This window comes from Hippoglossus hippoglossus, chromosome 13 (genome assembly GCF_009819705.1).
Source record: "Hippoglossus hippoglossus isolate fHipHip1 chromosome 13, fHipHip1.pri, whole genome shotgun sequence".
NCBI classification, from domain to species: domain Eukaryota; kingdom Metazoa; phylum Chordata; class Actinopteri; order Pleuronectiformes; family Pleuronectidae; genus Hippoglossus; species Hippoglossus hippoglossus.
Window position 1 is genome coordinate 12,062,786 of NC_047163.1, and position 22,987 is coordinate 12,085,772.

Sequence of the window (22,987 nt, forward strand, 5' to 3'; positions counted from 1 at the left end):
AAAGGCCAGTCAAGCGCTGCTCGGCTTTGTTGTCAGAAACCTTTATTTACCAAAGGGAGGAATAAGTGACTGACACAGACAGCCTCTTTCATCCCCGCCTCGCCGCAAGCAGTGTTCCCCTCTACCGCCAGAGGAACCCCCCCCTCACCCCTCATTCCTGCCAAGCCGGTCCCACCCCACCCCCCCCACCTCCACTGCACCCCTCCATCCTGCAGGCTCAAAACGCACTAGCCCACTCCCCTGGGTAGCAACCTAGCTGTAGAGTCTGCACTGAGTAACAAACACAAAAACACACGTGCAGAATTCACCTCACAAAAGGCAGCGCACCAGTCCTTGCACACACACGTCCGACGGTCCCAAACCTGGACTAGTTTAACATCAAACAGTTGTCCCCCCCTCTCTCATCTGGGAGAGATGACACACAAAGTCTGATATGTTACAGCCCTGGATTTAAAAAAAACTGTTTTTTTATGTTTGGGTGTGTGACGCTCAAAGGTTTGATAGAAAACAACATCATCTGCATTAATATGGTTGTAAAGTGAGTTAATACTGTAATTACAATATTGTCAATGTTTTAAATGTAGGGAAATCATTATAATTTACTTTAATTTTGTGTAACTCTGTTCATAAAAGCTTTTATGCAGGAAATGTTGGCATATGAAGTAATATTCAGTCTTGCTTATTTTTTCTAGTTGGCCTACCTGATCAACCAGAGCTAACAAGTTCACTTATCAGGTTTTCAAATGCAAAATATAACTTTTTTATTTTTTCTCGTTGACAGTTGAATGTTTTTTTTTGTGGAAAAGGTCTTTAAACTGTGATTTATTACCATTGATATTTCCTTTAAAGCTTTTTTTTGTTCTTTACGACATGTTATATGGATATATTATATTTGATGGCCACTCAAAGTTATGTGCTGGAGACATTTGCATAAAAATACCACTTACTCCCTATCAAAACAGACACAACAAAGTGATTGTAACAGAAAATACAATCTATATGATTCTTCAGATATTACAGTGGACATTATTTCTATACAGAGCTCAAGTGTATTCCAAAATACACAATTCAGTTTTCCCAAAATAACAATATAATAAATTCTTATTGTGATGTAACTTCAAATTTATATGTTTTGGAATTTAACATAAGTTTTTGAAGTTAAGTTCTAATCATCAAGAGCTCGGAGTAATTTTCCTTTTTGAAAAGTGTGTGTGAATGAATGCTAATCTTTGTGATTAATTTAAGTATCATAGAAACAAGTTACTTTAAATCTGTAAACCAAAGACAAATTTTGTCTGTTTGATGAGTGAAACCCAACACAAGTGTGCGACACGTCCTCTGTTATTTCTTTGGTAGAGAAACACTTGCACTGCTTTGCGTATAAAACCTAGATAATGCCAAAGTCTAAAATCATGTGTCCAGCCTTCATTGTTTTCACTTTATGACAGAGAAAAGGCTCGTCCGTCTGGCCAGACCAAGAGAAAGACACAGACAGAATTGCTTTTAGCTCTGGCATAGGAAAATGAACACCAAATGTATCTCTCTCTCTCTCTCCCTCTCTCTCTTTCCTTCCTGCCTTCTCTCTGTCTCTCTTTCCTATTTAAGCTTCTTGAAGTTCTTCCAAATTGGGTTTTAAATGCCAATTAGGAGGTTGAATGTAGTAAAATAAAAGCAAATGCAGGCAGGATGGCCTCACCTTCTGGCTGGTTAGGCTTCAGAGAGAGCTGAGCCGGACCTTTGGCTCCCAGCGAGGCTTTGAGAGAAATATCCTGCCTAATGAACACATTAATTATAACCATAACTATTTATAAGATGATAATTAGAAACGAAGGGAGGTAAACTGGGCTTTTCCTGCAATTAATGGAGGATTAATTACAGAAGCTAATGAAGTGGATTTTTGAAACGTGTGGAGGTGAAGTACAGAGATGTGCAGCTCGCTTTGTGATCACTGGCATAATTATTTTCTCCAGCGCCAAAGCGTTTGAGGCCCTGGTCCTCGCTGGCTCAGGCCGGCTAATAAGCATCATTGCATCGTTATATATGCACTTAAAAAGACTTGCCACTGAAATGACTGTCTAATTATTTCTAATTGGCAGGCCCTGTGTGTTGTCATTGAGCTGTTTGGAGCCGCAGCGCAGCCCTGGGTCTAATAACGCTCTGGGTGGAGAAGCACAGGGAGGGAGAGAGATAGAGAGACAGTGATACACAGAGGGAGAGAGCGGGGGTAAAGAGGAGGAGGGGGGGCTTTACTAGTTGCCTGCTGCTTATAGCCGGACCTGCATATTGGCCCCCCGTGTCACTCGCCCAGCAGGACAGCAGGTCTGAGAATGGCGGCAGGTGCACCGAGAGGTCACCTTGCCAAGTAGCCGATTAGCAAAGTTTTATTTTATCCGTGCTTATTTTCCCCCCTTTTAATTATCAGCTTCTGCTCTTTAATTTATGCACAGATACATGCCACCGTCTGTCCACAGTTCGTCTTTTCTCTTAAAAATACCACACACACACATAAACACAGGGAAGGAGGGAGGTATGTTTATGTGCCGTGTGTGATTCAGTGGCCAGGTTTTGAGCCAGTCCATAGAGACCCCTGCTAAGAGAGCATGCATGGACGAACCTCAGTCAGCCGTGTTTACTTGTACTCTAGTTATGCTCTCGCTCAAACCATATGGATACCATCATTCTCTGTGGACACTTATAGATATAGACATATATTGTTTCTCTCGAGTATAGCCACAGTCCTATTCAAAATTAGTGTCAACTTTACAGCACACATTTACCGTTGATTTAAAAAAAATTTTTTTTTAGAAAAGGTAACTATGTGCAAGTTTCCAATAAATTTACATTTTCATTATTATTTGAGGCATTGATATCCATCACGATGTCTAAGTGTGCATGTGTTATAAGAGTGTTTGAATGATGGCCTGGGATTATGTGTGTGAGCACCTCACTTAACTTGTCCTCTAAGCAGAGCCATGTGCGTTGTCCTGCCAAAAAAAACCACCTCCGTCGTTCCTCTTCTCCCCCCTGGACAACTTGAGAGCAAATTGCCAGCTAATGGAACCACTGCCTGCACTTGTCAGTTCACTTTAGCCAAGCAAAGGACCCACGCACACACACCCTGACACACAAGCATGTGGTTTCACTCACGCGTTTAGTAATTTATTTGTGGAAAAAGAGGAGAAAAATGAGGGAGAATGGCAGAGGAATGAAACAAGGATCATGTGCGTCTTGACTGAAACCTTGACAATCTTTTTGAAAGTAATGAAACACTTTCTCGGCGCGCGCATGAGGTTTTCTATTTGAAATTTGTCTTCCTCTATTGTTCTGTCTATCCGCCCGGGTTCTGGCAGAGTCGAGGACATGAGGAGGAAGTGCAGAGAGATGGATTGCCCAGAGGATACGTGGCCAACTGTCACATGATTGGCTGAACAAAGAGCAGATCACTCCTGTGACTGGCTGAACAGAGAACTCGCATGTCGTGATTTTTTGGCTCCAAATCAAAGCAGGGAAAATTGTAATTATTTTAAATGCAGTCAACAGTTTTGTTGCAGTGGAACTTTGCCAGATTTCTCTCTGTGGGATATTGACGCTCAGAAAAAGTGAGATTAGTGAGCCTGGTCCTTTTTTCTCATGTGCTACTGCAGATGTGTAATGAATAAATGACTTTAATGCCATTGCTGTAACATGTGTAACAACAGTGCACAGTGAATCAGTCCTCTAACGCCTGAATGTTAAGTTTCATAGGGAAGATGAATATATTAAACAGAAAAAACTAAAGATTGAAATTAGTTGGCAAGACATTTTAATAAGTTGCATAACAAACAGACTTAGGTTCTTTGTCATTTCATTGTCTGTAGACCTTAAAGAGAAGAATCTGTGGAGGCTGTCAATTCAGCAGTGTGGGTGTGTAAAAGCTACCAAATTCCTTCCCACTTGTCATAGAATACTTAATCTATACAGAAATTGTGCCAGAAAAAAATTAAATATATATATATTGGTTTTTTTTGCTGAATGTTTTTCTCCAGATGCATACGTCTGTGTCGCACTACAGAAATCACCTACTGGGTAAAATTTGCTTTATCGGCTACCTATAGTTCTGTGTGCAGGCCATGTAGACTATGAGAGGTGACAGATGTATTGGAGGGGGAGAGTCTTTTTTTTTTTTCCAAAGGGAGGAGTGTTTTCTCTCTCTATCCATTTCTTGATCTCTCTTTCTGCGTTCGTCCCTCTCTCCCTCCTTCCCCTTGTTCAATCTTGACAGCGGTTCATAAAAAAAATGATTTTATAAACTTCTTTGAGACGAGCCTCTGTTCTGTCAGAAGACAACTTTATGTTACTCTACTGAAGAGGGAGAAACTAACAGCACTGTGTTTTTTTACAGGGCGCTATACCAGTTGTGTCTTGGGTGTTTAATTAAGTGTAGTTTGCCTTTAGTAGTGGAATGTGTGTCTGCTTTTTGTCGGCCCGTTCCTCTGTGCCTTTTACAGTCCACCCACATGGTTTGTCTCAGCGTTTATGATTTTTCTTATACCGGAGTTGTGAGGTTCCTAAATCACTTAAGCGCACAGGGCTGCACGGTCCACATTTAAACAATAAAGGGCTGTTATGCTAAGGGCCCTCAGATCTCCCACCACTTCATAAATACATGGGTATAAAGGCAGAAAAATACATCTTCCCTGACCAGAGAAAGAGGGAGAGCAAGCGTCTAAGAGCACACCTGCTAATTGGAGCCAGCTTTATGTGAAGCTCTGCTGTCTGCTCTGTCTTCATAAGTCCCAATTTTTTCTTTTTCTTTTAGTTAGCCTGGTTGTTCCTGGCTCCCGAACTTTTAAAACCCTTTTCATATTGTTCTTTTTCTTCCACAGCCTCCTGCCGTCCTTCACCCATTGTCTCTCCTCGTCTTGTCCTTCAATCCATTTTTTCCCCTCCTCCTCCTCCTCCTCCTCCTCCTCGTCTGTCCTTCAACTTTTTCTACCTCCCTGCTTCCCACCCTCCTACAGATGGAGGCAATGACAATCAAAACAACTCTCCCCTAACTCGGTGTAACTAATTGTTCCGGGCCGTGATGGATGGAAAGAGTGGGTTTCAATTGCGTGAGTCGCTGTGAGCGAGTTGGCAAGTTAGCACCTAGTCTGAATGTGACCCCCACTTGACCTTGTGTCTGGGCTGAGTGGCTGAGCCAGCCCCCCCCACCCTCCTTCGGCTCCAGCTGCTAATGGGTGTCATGTCGAGCTGCGGCTGCACACAGGTCAAGGGTCGCGGGTGCACACCAGACGGCCAAGTTTAGGATTGCGATGAGGAGGCTGAGTGACACTGGGCATATGTGCCAATGAAGACGCCGGCTAATCGGCACATGCAGAGTGACGTGCACACACAGAGCCATGCACATGATATGCAAACATGCACGCTCATGGAAACCACATCTTGCTGCGGAAAGTTATCTTTTCCCTCATCGTTGGCAGGCCGTCGTAGGTTCATATAGATCTGAGGGGTCTTTGAAGGCCTTTGAACTCTGCTAAATGGCTTGACCTTGTGGCTTGTGGCTGTAACCGTGTGAGTGTGTGTTTGGGTGGGTATGGGGGTGCAGCGAGTGGGTGGCCTGCATGGGGTCTCATTTCTGCTTCCCAGCATAGCAGGGTATTGCAGACGTTTGTGTTGATGACTGCTGAATTAAAAGCAAACTGACGATTATGACAAATCTAAACATTGCTTTTATGAAGCAGAGGGGGGACAGAGAGAAAAACATTTCTGTGAATATTTCATGCTCTGTCTTTGCTGTGTTAATTGTGCTCACAATCAGCTTCTTTGCGGTGATTCCTCGTGTGTTATTGAGTGTGTGTGTGTGCATATATTTATATGTCTGTGTGGGCGTGCGTGCCTGAATCGGTGTGTGTGTGTGTGTGCTGTGAACTGAGGGAACAGATAATGTGGCTGCTTGGAAGGAGGAAGCAGCTTGGGAAATGATTTCAACAGCTCTCATAATTAGAGGAATATCATAAATTAAACTTGTGTCTGCCGTAGCGTTTGAAGAGCACTCAAAAGTAATAAATTCTGGATGGTTAACATATTTGCATTCCATTCAGCAGGCAGCGTCAGGCAGGAACAGCTGTTTTCCACGTCTTTTGGCAGCAGGAAATGCACATTTCTCACTCAAGGTGCTTTTAAACACATTGAAATGGGAGAAAAAAAGAAAAAACGACTTTTAACTTGAACATGAAGCTGCTGCTGTGTGCTCTGTCACTGGAAATAACTCGGCAGGGAACAGCGCATTAATGAAGTTCTTCAAATATGGATCTTCATACTTTCAATAGGCCAGTTTTCAATCTGTCTGTCGCTTGGAAAAGTCGACAGGCAAGATTTTTTTTGTAGTGTGTGTGCGTGTGTGTGTGTCGTTTTAGATTCAAAGAATAAATCCCAGTGATTTGAAACAAATTTAAAGGTTTCAAAATGCCTCCTCAGTAGTGACAAAAACACTTAAACTGGAACAAGTTAATAAGAAAACTATGTTTTTGCATCTTCATTTTTTTTAGGCCAGATAGAGCCACCTTTTCCTTTTTAATGAATTGCACACATATCACAATTTCTGTCCAGTCTATCCAATATTTTACTATTTATATTGTTTAAAGGCACGTTGTTATTTTCATTCTGAATTAATCGTGCTGTGCCACCTCTGTGACAGCCCCTGTTCCACTCGCTTTTTTTTTTTTTTTCTTTATTTCTGCTCCTTCCAATCTTTGTGAAATCTTGAAACCCAATACTGTGATTTTTATTGGATGTATTTCAAGCTTAATGGGTGTCTAACTCTGTAACAATTTTGGAATCTGACTACCTCATCATTTTACAAATATTAAATAACGATAGTGCATTAGTGCACCTATGCCTTACTAAAGCTGTAGTCGTTAAAAAATCATTCTGTTATATCTTTGTCAAAATGACTGAGTGCTTGAATTTTAATAGCACGTGTAGTAGTAGTAGATAGGCGTTTAGCTTAAAATAGAATATGCACAGATAACTCTAGAGTCAGGTTACAGCTTTTCAGAAAGATTAATGAAAAAAGGCATTAATACACTGAATGTGGATTATAGTGGCACTGAGGCTGACCTGGACACTAACTCCGGGTTTCAGCTCCCTGCATTGACACGGTAAATGAACAAAAAGATGTTAAACTCTCAGTGAAGCGAGTCCAATTTAACACTCATGTTATTATAGTCGATTATTTTTACTCTATTATAAAGACAATCTCGAGCCAGGAAATTGCAATCTTGAAATATTTAGTACAACTGTTTGTCTTGGTCCCTTAATTACTCCTCTCTAGCTTTTATCGTATTGTTGGGAAGAACAACTGGTCAAACAGGGGTCACTGTCGCCAGCATCTACTGAAATACAATAGGGTTAAAGTTACATGGTCATTATTCATTGCTGCGGCGCGGCGGCCTAATGGACGGGGACGCTGCTCGGGGCAAAGCTGAGAACATCACTTGTTTTGTCAGCGGTTATGTCAGTGTTTATTTTAGCCTCGGAAAATAAAAACAATATGGACATTACCTCTGTTTTCTTTTCTTACACAGGAGGGTGTTTTGGGGAAAAGAAAAAAACCGATATGAACGTGTGTCACTGCCGCTCGAATATGGGAAAGATAGGTTTAAAGAAACAGTGAGGATGATTGGTGTGTGTATATTTGTGTGTGTGTGTGCATGTGTTCCCCGTCCCTGCACCGCAAAGTATGAATAATGATTTAACTAAGGTCAGATTCCATTGGAGACGTTCACCTGTATCTGACACTAGAGGCACGGCGTAGCTGCCATTAATGTCCAATTTTCAATGAAAACAGAAATAGAATACAGACTGATAAGGGTAACACACCATCCAGCTTCACACCCAGTCACATAATTACCCCAATGGGCTGTGGTGAGGGATCATATCCTGGCGCGCACCGGGGGGTCAGCGGCGATAAGCTTCAGCCCGGCTCCCAACATGCAGCATAATTACTCTATTGATAATTCACCAGGAAAATGGTCCCAGCCAATTGCAGAGCTCCGATTTAATGGACTGGACGCTGAAACGAAGAAGGAATGGAGGAAGGCGGCTGTGAGGGTGCAGCGTATGTGTGTGTGTGTGTGTGTGTGTGGGGTCTGTTCATGGGAGCGACCAGCAAGGGCCTTTTATTAGAAATGAAAATATGTTAAGGCCATAGGGGGACCCATTTTCCCTGGAGATAATAAGGCCAATAAAATGTAAAGCAGGGGAAGGACTTGGCATGGGGTCCAACTGTGGCTGTTTATCTGTGTGTCCTGCATTAGCCCATTTATCCCCAGCCTCAAATTAGCTAATCATTCTCCAAGGGGAAGGACTTGGTCAGGAAATTGACATTTAGCAGCATAGGCTCACTCTATTAACTACAGTAAATTTAATTTGCTGCACACCCCAGAAGTGGGCTGCTTTCTTTGCCATCAGAGGGAGAGAGGGAGGCAGAGACAGAGGGACAGAGAGAGAGATTGTGTTTATTGCATCTGCTGCTTCTGGCCACAATTTGCTTGGCTGTAAATATAAGACTTAAACTTGGAACAGTGCAACTCTGTTGTATTTCCCCTCATGTACTGCTGATTACAAACATACGCAGGCATTGTCAACACATAGATTCACTCATTCCAAGGTCTGTTTGTGCCATTGATGGATTATCTCGCCTGGAGACTCCACACCCCAAAAATGCCAATGTTTTTCTTCTCCTTTTTTCTGCATTAGCTGTGATTTCCTGACCAGGGTAATTGTAGCTGCAGTAAATACTGTATTAAACATGTTAAATCAGATGTCCTGTGACTGATGACGGCTTCCACCTCTGCCTGGATCACATGTTTCATGATAATTATTTCTGATTAGCACTGCAGGGTGGCTGCTTTAGTGTCTGTTCTGCAGAATGCAATAAGACAGGATTTACTGTGTGGGGGGAAAAGATCCTATAGAGGGGCAGATGTAGCTGCTCAGATAACGGTGTTGTAACCAGAGCTGGAACCATTAGAAAGTAAATCTGCAGCTCTTTAGTTTCTTAATGAAGCATTTAAAGCTAATTGATAACTTTCTCAAATATTAGATTTTTGTTAAATCTTTTCTCTTTGTCTGAAAATAAGTATCACTTTTAGTTTTTCACTTTTATTTGGATTCAAAAAGTTGAGGGTGTAACGGTGATGGACATTTCTAAAGTATTTACTGCTTGTTTAATCTACGGTTAAGTTTTCATTGGAGTTTGTTTGTTTGTTTGTTTGTTAGCAGCATTACACAAAAACAACTGAACAGATTTCCACAAAACCTGGTGGAAGGATGTGGTATGGGTCAGTGAAGAACTTGTTACATTCAGGTTCAGATCAGGAGTATTTCCATTTTCTGTGAATCTCTCAAAAAATATTGCAGAGATCTTTATGAAACAATTCAGACATATGTAAAGTGCTAATATTCATGAATAGGTGACACTTTTTTTGCTTATCTAGATAATGAGCCAGATTTTGTGAATCAAAATAAGGATTTTTAGGTGGGTGATCTTTATTCAGTTTGTGTTTAATGCTAACAGTTTGCAGCAAATCGCTGTGTACATGGTTAATATGTATCTGATGCAATACTTGTATGGTGATAAAGTGGCCGATCAGTTTTGACAGAGGTTTAAGCTTTTTGTTCAACAATGAAAATAAAGGATGTTCACAGTCTTCTTAATTTTCACACTTTAAACAGAAATGTATATTAGGTGAACATGGACTTTAAACATCTTAGTTGAAACAGATGTTTTTATGCATGTATGTGCTTAACATATAGTTAATATAATACTTTAATTTCAAAGCAAGTTGAACTCCTGGAAAAACTGAACTTCAAACAGTGCTTTTGTTTTCTTTTTCAAACAGATTCTCTTTCGCAGAGACACTGAAATAGCGCAGCTTGCTCTCCAGAGATGGGGATCGCCCCGGCCTAATTGATTGAAACAGTTGTCAGAGTGTTGTCTGTTAGGATGGTGACAGGCGTCTGAAGAAAATGATTAGTTTTCTGTCGGGAGAGAGACAGCTCTGGATGTCCCAAACTGCAAACTAATAAAGGGGGGAAAGCAATAAAGCTCGTGGACAGCAGGTTTGACTGTTTTTATAGACAAATCAATAAAATGATAGATGATGGAAAATAACGGCATCTTAGCTGCCAATTTCTACTGGGGTTTCAATAAATGGTCCTTCACACACACTCACACTTACGCACACACACACACACACACACACACACACACCCACTCGTGCACGAACACACACTTGAGCAGAATATGTCAAAGGGGTTTTGCTGCATTAATAGAGGCATGTGTGGTGTCACATAAATAAGTGGTTATATTTTGGTTATTTGTTTCCTTGCCTGTATGGCACCATATTGAGATATGAGTTACACTTTCAATTCTCTATTTTCCGGTTGTGTGTGTAACTCGGTGTGTGCTCATGTTTGTGTGTCATAACTAACAGAGTGAATCTCTCACTGTAAATCTTTTTTAGACCAGAGGGCCAGTGTCAGGATCAATACTGAGGACAGGGCTTCCTCTGAGCCCTCCTCTAATTGGCTCCATTTCTAAAGTGTTTGTTGTGTATCTGTGGTTTGGTGTGTGTGTGTGTCCGTCACAGTGAACGTGATTATATATAATATAATATGTATATATATGTATGCGTTAATGTGAAGCTACTTATTGAAGTTGGTCTCTCGTCAGTTCGGATTTCAAATTAGATTTTTGGTTTTTGGTTTTGGGTTTTGATTCCAGTTCTACTCATAAACATCTGTTTTCCAAATCCATGTCACCCTTTTTTCACTTGAGTTGGATGCACGTACATTATTTTATGTTGTGACTATTTTACAGAGCGAAATCCATCATAGAAGATTTTGTCATTTAATCGTTATCATTTTCTAAATGAGCAATGAAGTGAATCACCTGTATTGCAACGCATCCACAATATGCTTTTTCCTCAGTTAGAACTTAATCCATTGCTCTTACTTTTCCCATTTCTGTTTCACTGTTGCTAAACATGCACAACTGACAGCTACAGGAAAGTGTCAGTCAGCGTTTTCTAGCAGTGACCAAAATACATTTTGGGAAATTCATACATTAACTATGGTTTACAAGGCATCATAGGAGAACATAGATTTAAAAGGTGATTTAATTACTAAGAAGAGGTTCATGATATTCTACCATAGTTTTACTTCTTGTTCTTTTGAAGAAAATGCACATTAGTACGTCATTATCAGTAGTTTATGAGCTGCAATTGTAATTTCTTGTCATATTTTCTTCCAGGTCTCATTCTCGCCACCGAAGGTCTCGCAGTAAGAGTGGCAGCCGCACCCGACGAGGAAGCCACATCCGCCGAAAGAGTCGCAGCCACAGCAGAGAGCGGGACCGGAGCCGGCGCAAGGGCCGCGACCGAGAGAGGGAGAAGGAGAAGGAACGGGACAGAGGAAGAGACAGAGACAAGGACAGGGACAAGGACAGAGACAAGGACAAGAGTAAAGAGAAGGCTGACAAAAAAAAGGCGTAAGTGATGAATGGCTCTGTACATGGAAGCACACAGTACATGCACAGGGAGACACGAACGCACCAAACAAGTGTTGCATCGGCCCAGCTCAATCTAAACCACTGCCTCCGCAGGAGAACAGACTATTTTGGTCAGTATAATACAGGCTTAAATATGGAGCTCGGTCTCAGCTCCTCCATCTGTCCATCCATCACTCCATCCTTCCATCCATCAATCCATCAGTACCCTTCTTTCTCTATTTCCCCCTGTAATCAAGCATGGGGCTACGCTGGACTTCTAATGTGATATAATTCCCTCATGCAGGAGAAGATGTTGATATAAGAATAGATGGTGGGTGGGAGTGCTGCACAGGTTCGGCTTTCAGAGGATGTTTTGGTCACCAGATGATTTCTGATGTCTTTAACTTGGCTTTCCACCCTTTGGACCCAACTGCAATAAGTCTAGAGATATAACAAGATCATATGCATCTCGAAAGTCACTGGTGCTCATGCCAGGAAAAAAAAAAGCAATAAATGAGAGCCCCTTATTAAGGTGAGAAAAGTTGGCAAATTACATCTTTACTTGCAAGCGTATACACACCAGAAATCACAGCAGTGAATCAGTGTTGGTGCCGATTTTAGCAGTAGTGCCCTTCAAATATGGTTCTAACCACCTTAGAGGCCTCTCGCTGTCTCAGCCGGAGCGGCACCATCGATCCCTCCCCAGCACTTCATGCTCTAACGTGATTGGAGGCCATTGTAATATGACTGGTGCCCACTTGTTGTCTGTCATAGTGAATGGCACAGATGTGTGTACGGATCCCAGGAGCGATGCAGACCAACCGCTGTGCTGCACATTGATTTTGTCCCTGTGGTAAACTGTATCTAAACTTATGGCTTAGGTTGCCAAAGGCCCAAGTTATTAAGCAGGTAACTTAACAATTAAGATATAATATCTGACAATTCTTCATTTAAATGTCTAAAAACAACTAGACCTATTGTTATATATTTTATTGACTTGTATACTTGGATTATTCAAAATGTTTTCAACAATGTTCAAACCCAGAGAAATCCACAATTGTATTCAAGGTAACAGGATGTGTCATTTTGTTAGCCTTTTAATTGCATCATATCAGCTTTTACCTGTAGTTTTGCACGTCTCCTGTAACTTCTGGGGCAAACAACGTTTGACGGAGGAAGAACACACTGCTCGCCAATTAGCCAGTCAGCTTTTTTATTCTTCCACTGTTTGTATTAGTCACTCGTAATGGGCCACATCTTCAGAGGTTGTACTCGTGTACTGGCGTAGGTAGGCAACGCAGGCATGTGTTTCTTGAAGACGTTTCATCCAAGAGAAGAAGCCTCTTGGATGAGAGGTAACATTTCTTTAAGAAAAACAAGCAAGTCCAGTTGCCTACATACACTTGTACAACCTCTGAAGATACCATGACCTGGATGACTGAGAATCTTCACAGACACCTAATGGACGACAACATGATTTGCGCCTGAGTCGCGTCAGGTAGATTTTAATTGGCAATGGTGGTGAAGACAACTGTCATGATCCCATGCTGCTTCACGACGTCATCAAACTCAACCCTTTGTTATAGTTTTGATTGTGACAACCCTAGCGGCCAAAGTCCATATGTAAAGAGCAAGTTGTGATTAGAGTTTAAATATATTACACACATCCAAATGTTATTTCAGACAGTAATTAGCTGCTTCTTGGCTTTTCAAACAAAGTGGTACTTAAATCATGTTAAAGTAAAATTTGACCACACATGAACTTGTCAGAGAGAAAACAGTAAATCCAATGGAAGGCTGAGAAAATACCACCTCAAAGTGTTTTCTCTGGATAGAAATATGTCGTAATAGCCAAATGGCAATTTAGGATTTCACGACCGTTTGATCTGGCTGAAAAAACGATCTTCAATCCTCAGATGTATTGATGATACAACATTGCAATCAGATGATGAAACCCATCTCTGTAGCAGTAAGAGACAAGTGTATTGAAGAGTGTTAAAAAAAAGAAAAAAACAAAAACTTTTGCCCTACTGTCGATCTGATAGGACTTAAACAACTTTTTCTAGTTTGTGTTCTGTCACGTGAAGAGAAGCAGAAGTGGAGGAAATGCTAAACCTTGAAACACAGATCATTTGACGTATATACCAAGTGCTATTCATAGATTTAACTGAGACAAACGTGCACAACTAGAAATAAGGGTTATGCATTTTGTATTTCGTATAGTTTTTATATAGTTTTTTATAGTTTATTTATAATTACAAAATGTGTTCATGGTCTTTCAAACTAACGATTCAATGTTTTGATGTATTGGTTAATAGAAAACAGTTAACAGATTTACTGATAAATAATAAAAAGCCCAAACTTTAACGTTTTACATACTTGTGGAGGATCCCATTGGTCATCACCAGAACCAGAGAGCTCAGATATTTCTTTGTGAGCAGAACAAGGAGCTTTGCTTTTAAAGGAAAAGTGCTCCATTTATTTGAAGCCATTACATATTGCCTTTCTTAGATCCATATCAGGAAAACAAATAAAGCTAACAGTGAAATATAAGGCCAGCAGACTATATCTATTTTCTTATTAAGGCTTCAATATCCTTCAGCATTGATAGGAATCTCTTCCTTTATCTCTGACCCCGCTTTAGCTTGTCTCTGTGGAGGTGTGTGTGCTCAAATACGCAAGTTTGTTGATTTGCGTTGGTGTGTGTATGCATTTCCACCTGTGGCAGCATTATTATATTTCCAACTGTTTATCCTTCCAAATGACTTAAACCGGTGGAGGTGTGATGTTGGAATAATTTTGACTAAATTATATGGCGCTGACCTACCATCATAAATGTGTGTGTTGAGTTTGACCGAAATGGCTTTTCGGTGGCAGATACCGATATTAGGGAGTAAAAAAATGCTGATATATGGAATGTATATGTCGTTATTGAACCTTTATGACAAAGAAATATAATTGAGGCTTAATGTTTTACATTTTAACCAGACATTTAACTTTAAATAACTATAAATGACAAGAAAACACTTTTTTTTAAGCTTTTGATATAAACATAAATGCACATATTTTATACATTGTTTATTCTGTAAAATAGAAGTTATCATATCAATGCCTATCAGTAGACATGAACGCTGTATGTCTGTGAAAGGCTCATATCGGCTGGTTTAATTATCAGTGCTCTAATATAGAGGCTTGTGTTTTCTTTGTCACTTCACTATAAGTTGTAATTTTCTTGCCTCCAGAATTCACAATTTATCAGATACAGAAAAAATAACAAGGAGGTTGAATGTTTATAAAGGTACACTTGTTTTGGTTCTGGTAAACCATTCAACCGTATTCATCAGAACAATAATAGGGACTCGGTAAAATACACTATTCTACAGGAAGTGAAAGTCATGTGATTATTACATAAAAAATTAATAAAATTTCAATTTTTGGCATTTAATAAAAAATTTCGTATAGCGTCTGCCATGATGTAATGAGGTTTTTGACTGTAATTGAGTTTAATTGACTCTAGGCTAAAATGTTTAACGCCTTTAATTAAAGCTGGTCTATCTCTGGACCTTGATATTAAGTTGTCCAAAACACTCCTGACATGGAAGTTCCTGTTCTTCCCCAGATTCTCCCTCGAGAGTTTAGGTAACAAGTTCTGCTTCACTAGTAGAAAAGCAGAAGCAGTGAGACGTTTCAGGAATATGTAAAACGTGGCTTTTTCTGCTATATATCCTGTCTACGTCAAACTTCTTCTTCTTTTTCCTTTTCATTATTTTTCTTCTGCTCTTAATAGTGATGGGGGGGTAGGGTCTTTAGAGAAACCCCTCGTTCTCACTACTTACACACAAACACACCATTACACTCCAACCTCATTTACATCCAGGTTTCCTTGCCGGGTGGTGGGAGCGTAGCGGAGCAGCGCGGGGTTGATGGTGGGGTGGTGAGGAGGCTGAGAGGCTTTATAGTGTCTGTCAGGATGAAAGAGGGGCTCCTCAGAGCGGCACCCTGACACTGACTCTGTGTTTGCGTGCACGCGCATGTGTGTGGTGTTGTCGTCATTAAACATTTAACACTCCTCTAGTATGACAGCAGGCAACTTGGTGCTCCAGCGGCATGTTTTCATGCAAAATTTATTGAAAAAGACGAGCTGTTGTTAAGAGATCTTGTTGCCTTTCAGTGGCAAAGGGTAAGTGGCTGATTGTGGGGTTCTGTGTGTGTGTGTGTGTGTGTGTGTGTGTGTGTGTGTGTGTGTGTGTGTGTGTGTGTGTGTGTGTGTGTGTGTGTGTGTGTGTGTGTGTGTGTGTGTGTGTGTGTGTGTGAGAGTGTATTTACCCTGACTAGTGTACAGGGTCAGTAGGTCAGCTTTGCTCTGTGTAATCCTCTGGCTTCGTATTTACAAACAGAATAAAAGAACTTCCTTTAAGAATTTAACCAGCTTTTTATTTTTTTGTGTTATTCTCTTCATTGATCGTTTAGTCATTTGTTTATTGTTGTTTATTCAACTCAAGTCAAATACACCAGTGATTCTCAACCGTTTGTTTGTGCCATCCCAGTCCAATCCCATGTGCTCAAGCACCCCTGCATTAACACCTCCGGCCATGCTTCAAATGTTTTTATAGAAATAGATTTTAACATGTAGGTTATTAGATAGCAGTGCAACAGATCAGATCCCGTTTTTTATTGATGGATCCGATCATTTTAATAAAGGGAGACAAATATCACTTTGCTTTCGATTTTTTAGGTACTTAAAGAATAATCATAGCAAGGAACTTTGGCAACATTCAGCAGTGTGTTTTTTTTTTTCTTCTGTCGCATGTTGAATGAATCCAGCGGGGATTGACTTCTCCTGGATGTCTGCGGACTGTATACTAGCAGGCCAGGAAGAGAAAGTCAGCAGAAACTGCGGCGCGTCTCACTCTGACATTTACGTTCATACATGCACCTCCTCCGAAGAAAGTACGGAGGAACTGCAGGGTTCAGTGCATGTCTAAAAGCAGCTTAAGAGTGTTTCCCTGCGTGGATTTCTTATAGAGCAATCTGCAGTACAGTTTGCCTCGCTCTCACTTTCACACGCTTATGCTTTTGTCCACAACGTTTTTACCGTCCCCGCAGACAGTCAGACATCATAGTTTCAGTTGCAGCTGTGTGTGTGGCATTCAGTGTAGTTCTCTCACATGCTAAAAGTTCTCTTTCACTCCTTAACCTGAGACTCGGTCTCTGTTCTGTACCACAGGGGAGGATCCGTATGGATCACTGATTGTGAATAGTAGTCCGTTACACTACTACTATTAATCATGTAAAACTATATATAATTACAGTATTTTTTATGCAAGACACAATAAACTGAAGTTGTTCTCTCTTAGCTGTTGTTTTGTGGGCTTGTACATAGTGTTACAGCGGACTCCTGCCGGTGGTCTACTGTCATACGCTGGCAGTCCAATGTGTACCGTGACATTAAATATAATAACAATTTATAATGATGCCAAATTGTAATTTTATATTCGTGAATATTTTCCTACTTAATAGAAATATGTGATTCTTTTAAACCAAATTCTAATTTCAGGTTCGCTCAGCTATTGTCTGTGATTTACTGAAATATGGACAGATATCAAAGATGCCCTCAAAGTATTATTGTGTCGTCAATAAATGCACAAAGACCTAATTTGCCTTTTATTCTCACTCTGCATTCAATTAGTCTCAGTACTTTCTGTGAATTCCTCACAGATCTATCCAGGTTAGGTTCGATTTTACTAATATTATACGTTATTTCTCTGTGTTTTCTTTCTCTCTAAATCAGAGCAGGACAAACAAACAATGTGTTGTGTTCGTCTGCCCCCAGGCAGATAACTGACAGAAGTATAATTTGGATGAAACATCATTTTTTCACCTGATGTTCCGACCTAAATCCCACCTGTAATTAATGAGCAGAAATGCAGAATCTACATATAACAGATGGCTCTCGCTCCACACAAAGTGACAGTTTTTTTTTTAAACGAATATCTTTAATCACAAGTCAGTGTTTGAAAAGGCATTAAGTGCTATAGTGCTTCAGGCTTTGATCAGGCTTGAATGGATTTAGATAGGGTATGGATAAGGTACAATCAGGACCTAGTTTTCTTTTGGGTTTGCTGATAATATGAATGTGCACATACACACAGATACTACACTGAGCATACTCTTACACTTTACTCTTGCCTTTGTCACCCTCCTCCAACTCGACACCTTCGTCAAAGAATCTATGTGCTTTCATAAAAAGTCCACACCCTTTTCTCTGCCCGGCGTCGACCTCTGTACTTTCCTTTGTAGACAATTGCTGAGGTAGTGGGGGAACGTGGGCTGGCTGCCGTACTCCTCATCCTCAATCAGAGAGGCCTGTCCAATTAGGATGAACTCCTTGTCTGCGCCCGATCACTGTGCCCGTGTGTTGGTCCATCTGACTCAATTTTATGTCGTTTGAGTGAGAAATGGGCAGAGGCTGGGGAGCGGAGGCACGGGGAGTGGAGTGGAGACCTCTCATGGCAGCAGAGAGCCATCTTTTCCCTGTGCATGTAAAACCGAAGTTGGTATAATGAGCTTAGGGTTAAAGAAGTGAAATGAATACCTACCTTTCATTAAAGCCTTTTTTTGATGTCTTTGTGCTAGCGAAGGGCAGCACTTCAGCACCATCCATTATTTTCACTTGTAAAACACCTTATTATATGAGGTTTAGAATTAGTTTTTTATATCCTTTAATAAAAATCACTTTCTCCTGACATTTTTGTCCGAAGAGCAATTCCCATCAATTTTTATGAATGCGATTGTTTAGTAATTCCTCTCATTAGTGTGTTTTCCCCTGACCCAGCATCACCACAGGGGTCCCAGCAGGACCCACAGGCCTCAGTTTGGCTCGCTAGGTTCCACCGCTCAGCCTTAACCTCTGGAAGCTTAGACGCTGTGAGGCAGAGAGAAAATAAAACAAGACCTGAGATACAAGTGCGCACACACACACACACACACACACACACACACACACACACACACACACACACACACACACTCACACTCACTCACCACTGTTGATTTTCCCTCCTTGCGGAGATGATTGTCTGCTTCTTTGCCTCTGTTGAACATCTATCAGCTCATTAGTGGTGATAATACACAGAGAAAGTAAGTGTGTTTGTTTGTGAGCGTGCATGTACATAAGTAGCCCCCGCCTGCGGCATCCTCTCAGCCTGTTGGGAGTGTGTGTATGGGTGGTGAGGATGGGACCACTGCTGCTGGTGTGTGTGCGTGTGCGTGTGTATGTGTTGGTCTGCCCTCTTGCAGGACTCTAGGCTGTGTCTGGCTCTGGGAGCGGGTCTGTGGAGGTAAGAGAGACTTCAAACAGCGTCCTCGGAAGGTTAGGATACACTCACATTGACTAAAATCAATGAGCTGTAAGTGTGTGTTTTATTTGTGTGTGCATCAAGGGGGGTAGCCTAGTGGCCAGGAGCAAGACCAGACATGGGTGAAGCTGAAGAGAAGTAGGCATGTGTGCATGTGTATGTCTGTTTAGTTTTGGTGGGGGCTGGGTTGTTGGTTGATGGTGGGTGAACTAGTAGTGATGCCTGCATGTAAAGGGTGGACAGCGCACACACATACACACACAGGTCCCAGTAGACAAACACATGGACACACAGAGCGGTGCAGCTGTAGTGTTTCTTGGCCCGTGGCTGTGTGTAGTCATTAGTTGCTTTTTTTCCACGCAGATAATGAGCTGAGATTGGATAGAGAATAGCCTGGCCATACAAACCTTATTTTCACTAGATGGAAATGTACATACACACACAACAAGCACATGCATACACAATGCCCTGGTAGGATCTATACAGTGATGCAGGACAAACTACTGCTACCTGATGCCAGTTAATATGCATTATCTGCTCTGACTCCATGACCCTGCTCCAAACCTGTCTGCAAGGCCAGGACAAGCAGTTCTCTTATATAACTGTGTAATTATTATAAAGTTACAATAGCCTTATAATGGAATTGCTTTAATCTTAAAGAATTCATTTGCAGCAGCATATTAATTTCAGGACTCAAACAAACAAATTCCTAGTGATGCCAAGGGGTCTGGCATCCTCTATATGTGACTTGGCTCTTAACCTTTAAGAGTCTTGGTCTGTTTAGGGTGTTTTTAATTGTCTTTGATTGTGTCTTTATATATGACATAAACATTTTTATAATGTAAATGCTTGTTATCTTTTTAAACCATTTTTAAACATTGCTCATAAGACCAGAATACATTTTTCATGCTGTGATATCTCAAACCAATCATGTGATTGTTCACGCTGGCGCTATAGGCGGCGACTCCTGAGAGTTAATAGGCAGATGCATTGTAAAATGGTCTTGGATGCAGACAGCAAACTTGCACAATTTTCTGCATAGTGGTCATTATATGCCAGCGTGTTCACACATGTGCTGTGAAGGTGCATATGGTTATTGGACATGAAGATAATTTGGGCTTCACCATGGGAAACCAGTTCTGGGACCTCAAGGGTATAAACTATGGATTTTCTGGTTGTCTCTGTTTTTTTTGATGAATCCCTCATTTAGGAATTTATTTGTAAGACATGCACCAAAAGTAATGAAGAACTAACCGGAGAGAAAAATGCCAACCTCTCCCTTGGCCATTGACAAAACCTTAATTAAACGCTGATTTGAGAATAGGAAACCCAGGCACAGTGGTGTAAATCTGCCACATAATCCAGGTTATAATCCGTGTTTGCTGGATTAAAGTTACCTGTGGAAATTCCAGTTTTGTCATGGAGATTAAGGAGCATTGAGCCGTGTTGGTCTGGAAACTGATCAGCATAAATGCTTTCACAATCAAGTAGAAACTAACAAAAGGTGAGCATGCATGCAGAGAAATGAGACAAAGAAATGTAATTGAAAATTTTGGATATTAGCATATTTTTTATAATATATTAATTCACACTGACATATTCACATTTAAAAAGCTGATACAATTTGCTGGAAACTTCATTGTTGTCTTGACAGTCAGTCACTGTGGTAAATGTCGTCCGTGGCTGAGAACGACCTCTGTTCCTGTGCTCAGTGCAAATTTGCGTGTGAGCAGAAAGAGAGAGAGAGAAAAAACTGGCCACTTTTAATCGCAGGAGAGACACCCCGAGCGAGCGATAGAGAGCTGTGACAATCCACTTAGTGCGCTCTGTAATCTGTTTAACCATTTAGTGAGTTGTAAAGGGAGTATGCAAACACACCAGACGCTCCGCAGGCTTTAGCGGCGCACAGGACAGTGTGTCTTCTTAAACTGGGTAGCAATTCAGTGCTAACACAGTTGAGTTGTGTTTGTGTTGATGTGTTTGAGGGCTGCTGTAGGCGCGGAGAGAAGCCAGGCCTGGAGCGCGATGACAGAGACCGGACCCAGCCAAATAGAAGATCCCCCAATCCAATTACCCTGTTCCTCTCTTTTATTCTCTCCTCCACGTCCCCTCCCCTTCTCCTCTCCCCTTTTTTACGGACCTGTCTTAGGAGGAGCTACTGATGGCAGTCCTGGCTGCTGTTGAAGTGGCTGGCTGCTCTGCTTTATGGATCAGAAGAGTATGCAGGAAGGATTATAAGCAGCAGGTTATGAGCAGCAAACATGACAGGCCAGCTCCGATTTAGGAGGGTTATGTAAATGCGCTTGTCGGCAAAATATGTTTTTCTCCCCTCAGTATTTTCTCCCTCGCTGGAAAAAGCCGGGCAGTTTGGTGTGGGGGAAACTGAGTGGTGTTGAAGGCAGTGAGGGGGGCTAAAAGAGAAGATTGTTATGGAGAATGATGTGTAAAAGAGACACACCATTAATGTTTAATTTTCTCCAGACTCCAGTGCCGCACCAGGGGCAAGGAAAAGTGTTGACTGAAGTCTTTATGAGAAAGGCTGAGAGTGAGAATACATTATAGAGAAAGAGATGTTCCTTTTAGTCAGAGACAGTCGACAAAGTGACACGGAGGAGAGGAAGAAAGAGAGGAGGACAGTTCCCAGTTGGCAGACGGCACCTTTTGTCATACATTTGGCCTCTGCTGCTCTGAGACAGATATACAGCTCTGCAGGTCGTGCCTAATGGCATTGATCATTACAAGATTACCTCCTTCAGACAGGGCGAGCAGCATTCCAGACGTACAGTTAAGTACCATGACTCAGTTGTGGAAGGAAATATTGCCTGAGAGGAGCAAATAATAACCGTTCTCCATGGAGGGTTCAAATCGGCAGCCATTTTTTTCTTTCACACAGAAATGAGCTGAAACAATAGAGTTATGAGTTCACAAGCACACACACACACACACACACAAATACACTTAAAGGTAATGACTGAAGTACTTATTTGTGTCTGATAGATTTAGCACACTGCTCATATTGAATATTGAATAGCGACAGGAAAGTTTTAAAGCTATCGAGCTCCTCTCTTCTCCTCTTTTCCTCTCACTCTCCTCCTCTCCCTTTCCTCTCCTCTTCTCCCTTTCCTCTCACTCTCCTCTCCTCGCCTCTCCTCTCCGTTCAGTCTGCCACTTTTAGCAGAAGTTTTGATCAGAATTAATGTTTAATTCATTTGTACTAATGTCTCAGTCACTTTTGTTCTCTGTCTTGCTCTCTAACCAGCAAGGTCCGTACAGTTCACTGATAGTTATCTCATTCGTTACACACACAATTCCCTAACCTAAACACAGTTCTACACCTAACCCTAAAACCAAGTCTTCAACCCTCAAAAAAGGAGTTTGAAATTGTGAGGACTAGTCACAACTTGTCAGCTCTACTCTGGGTTCAATTATACAGTTAGTGTCTCACAATAACTCTGACGTTTGACTATTTCCTTATGTTACAAAATGGCTAATTTAGAAACAAATTTGAAAGTTCCCCAAAGAAACCTAAATTAAGTCTTGACCGACAGGTTTTCATTCTGTCCTCTCAGTATCTCTCTATCGTTGTTTCCTTTTCTCCTTTATGTTCCCCTTCCTCTCAATGCCTGCCTCTTTCTGTGCCCAGATCTGACTGCATGGAAACTATGTACAGTTGTGTATACATATCCAGGGCACTGCTGTCTAATCAGCACAGTGAAATAAGGCACTTTCTTTCCTCCATGTACACACTCATCCACGCAGACCGACTGAAATCTGTCAGTGCTCCGCTCTGTTTGGAAAATGCTTTTTGGGGAAAATTATTTTTCAGAAAATGAAAAATAGAACAAATCATCTCATTTATTTTCCAAACACATTAATCAGAGTGAATAGTGCCATTGGAACCAATGTTATGGCGTGCGTGTTTATGCAGGTACACATACGCCGCAATTACTGTATACTGAGAGGAGATGTTTCTATGTGGTCATTCTATATGCTGGCAACACTGTATGAATGCATTGACTTAAGTTGTTTTTTTGTCACAATCCGTTCGTTCAAAGTAGCCCAAGTTCTCGAATGTTATTTGAATCTGCATGCA

General features: G+C 41.2%; 1 protein-coding gene across 1 annotated transcript in view; it reads left to right on the forward strand.

Moving 5' to 3' along the window:
• rsrc1 (arginine/serine-rich coiled-coil 1) overlaps positions 1–22,987 on the forward strand; it is a 118,737-nt gene that overhangs the window by 10,106 nt on the left and 85,644 nt on the right. The window contains exon 4 of the mRNA XM_034604542.1: positions 11,300–11,536. Coding sequence (XP_034460433.1) covers positions 11,300–11,536 — 237 coding nt within the window. The remainder of the gene's footprint in view (positions 1–11,299; positions 11,537–22,987) is intronic.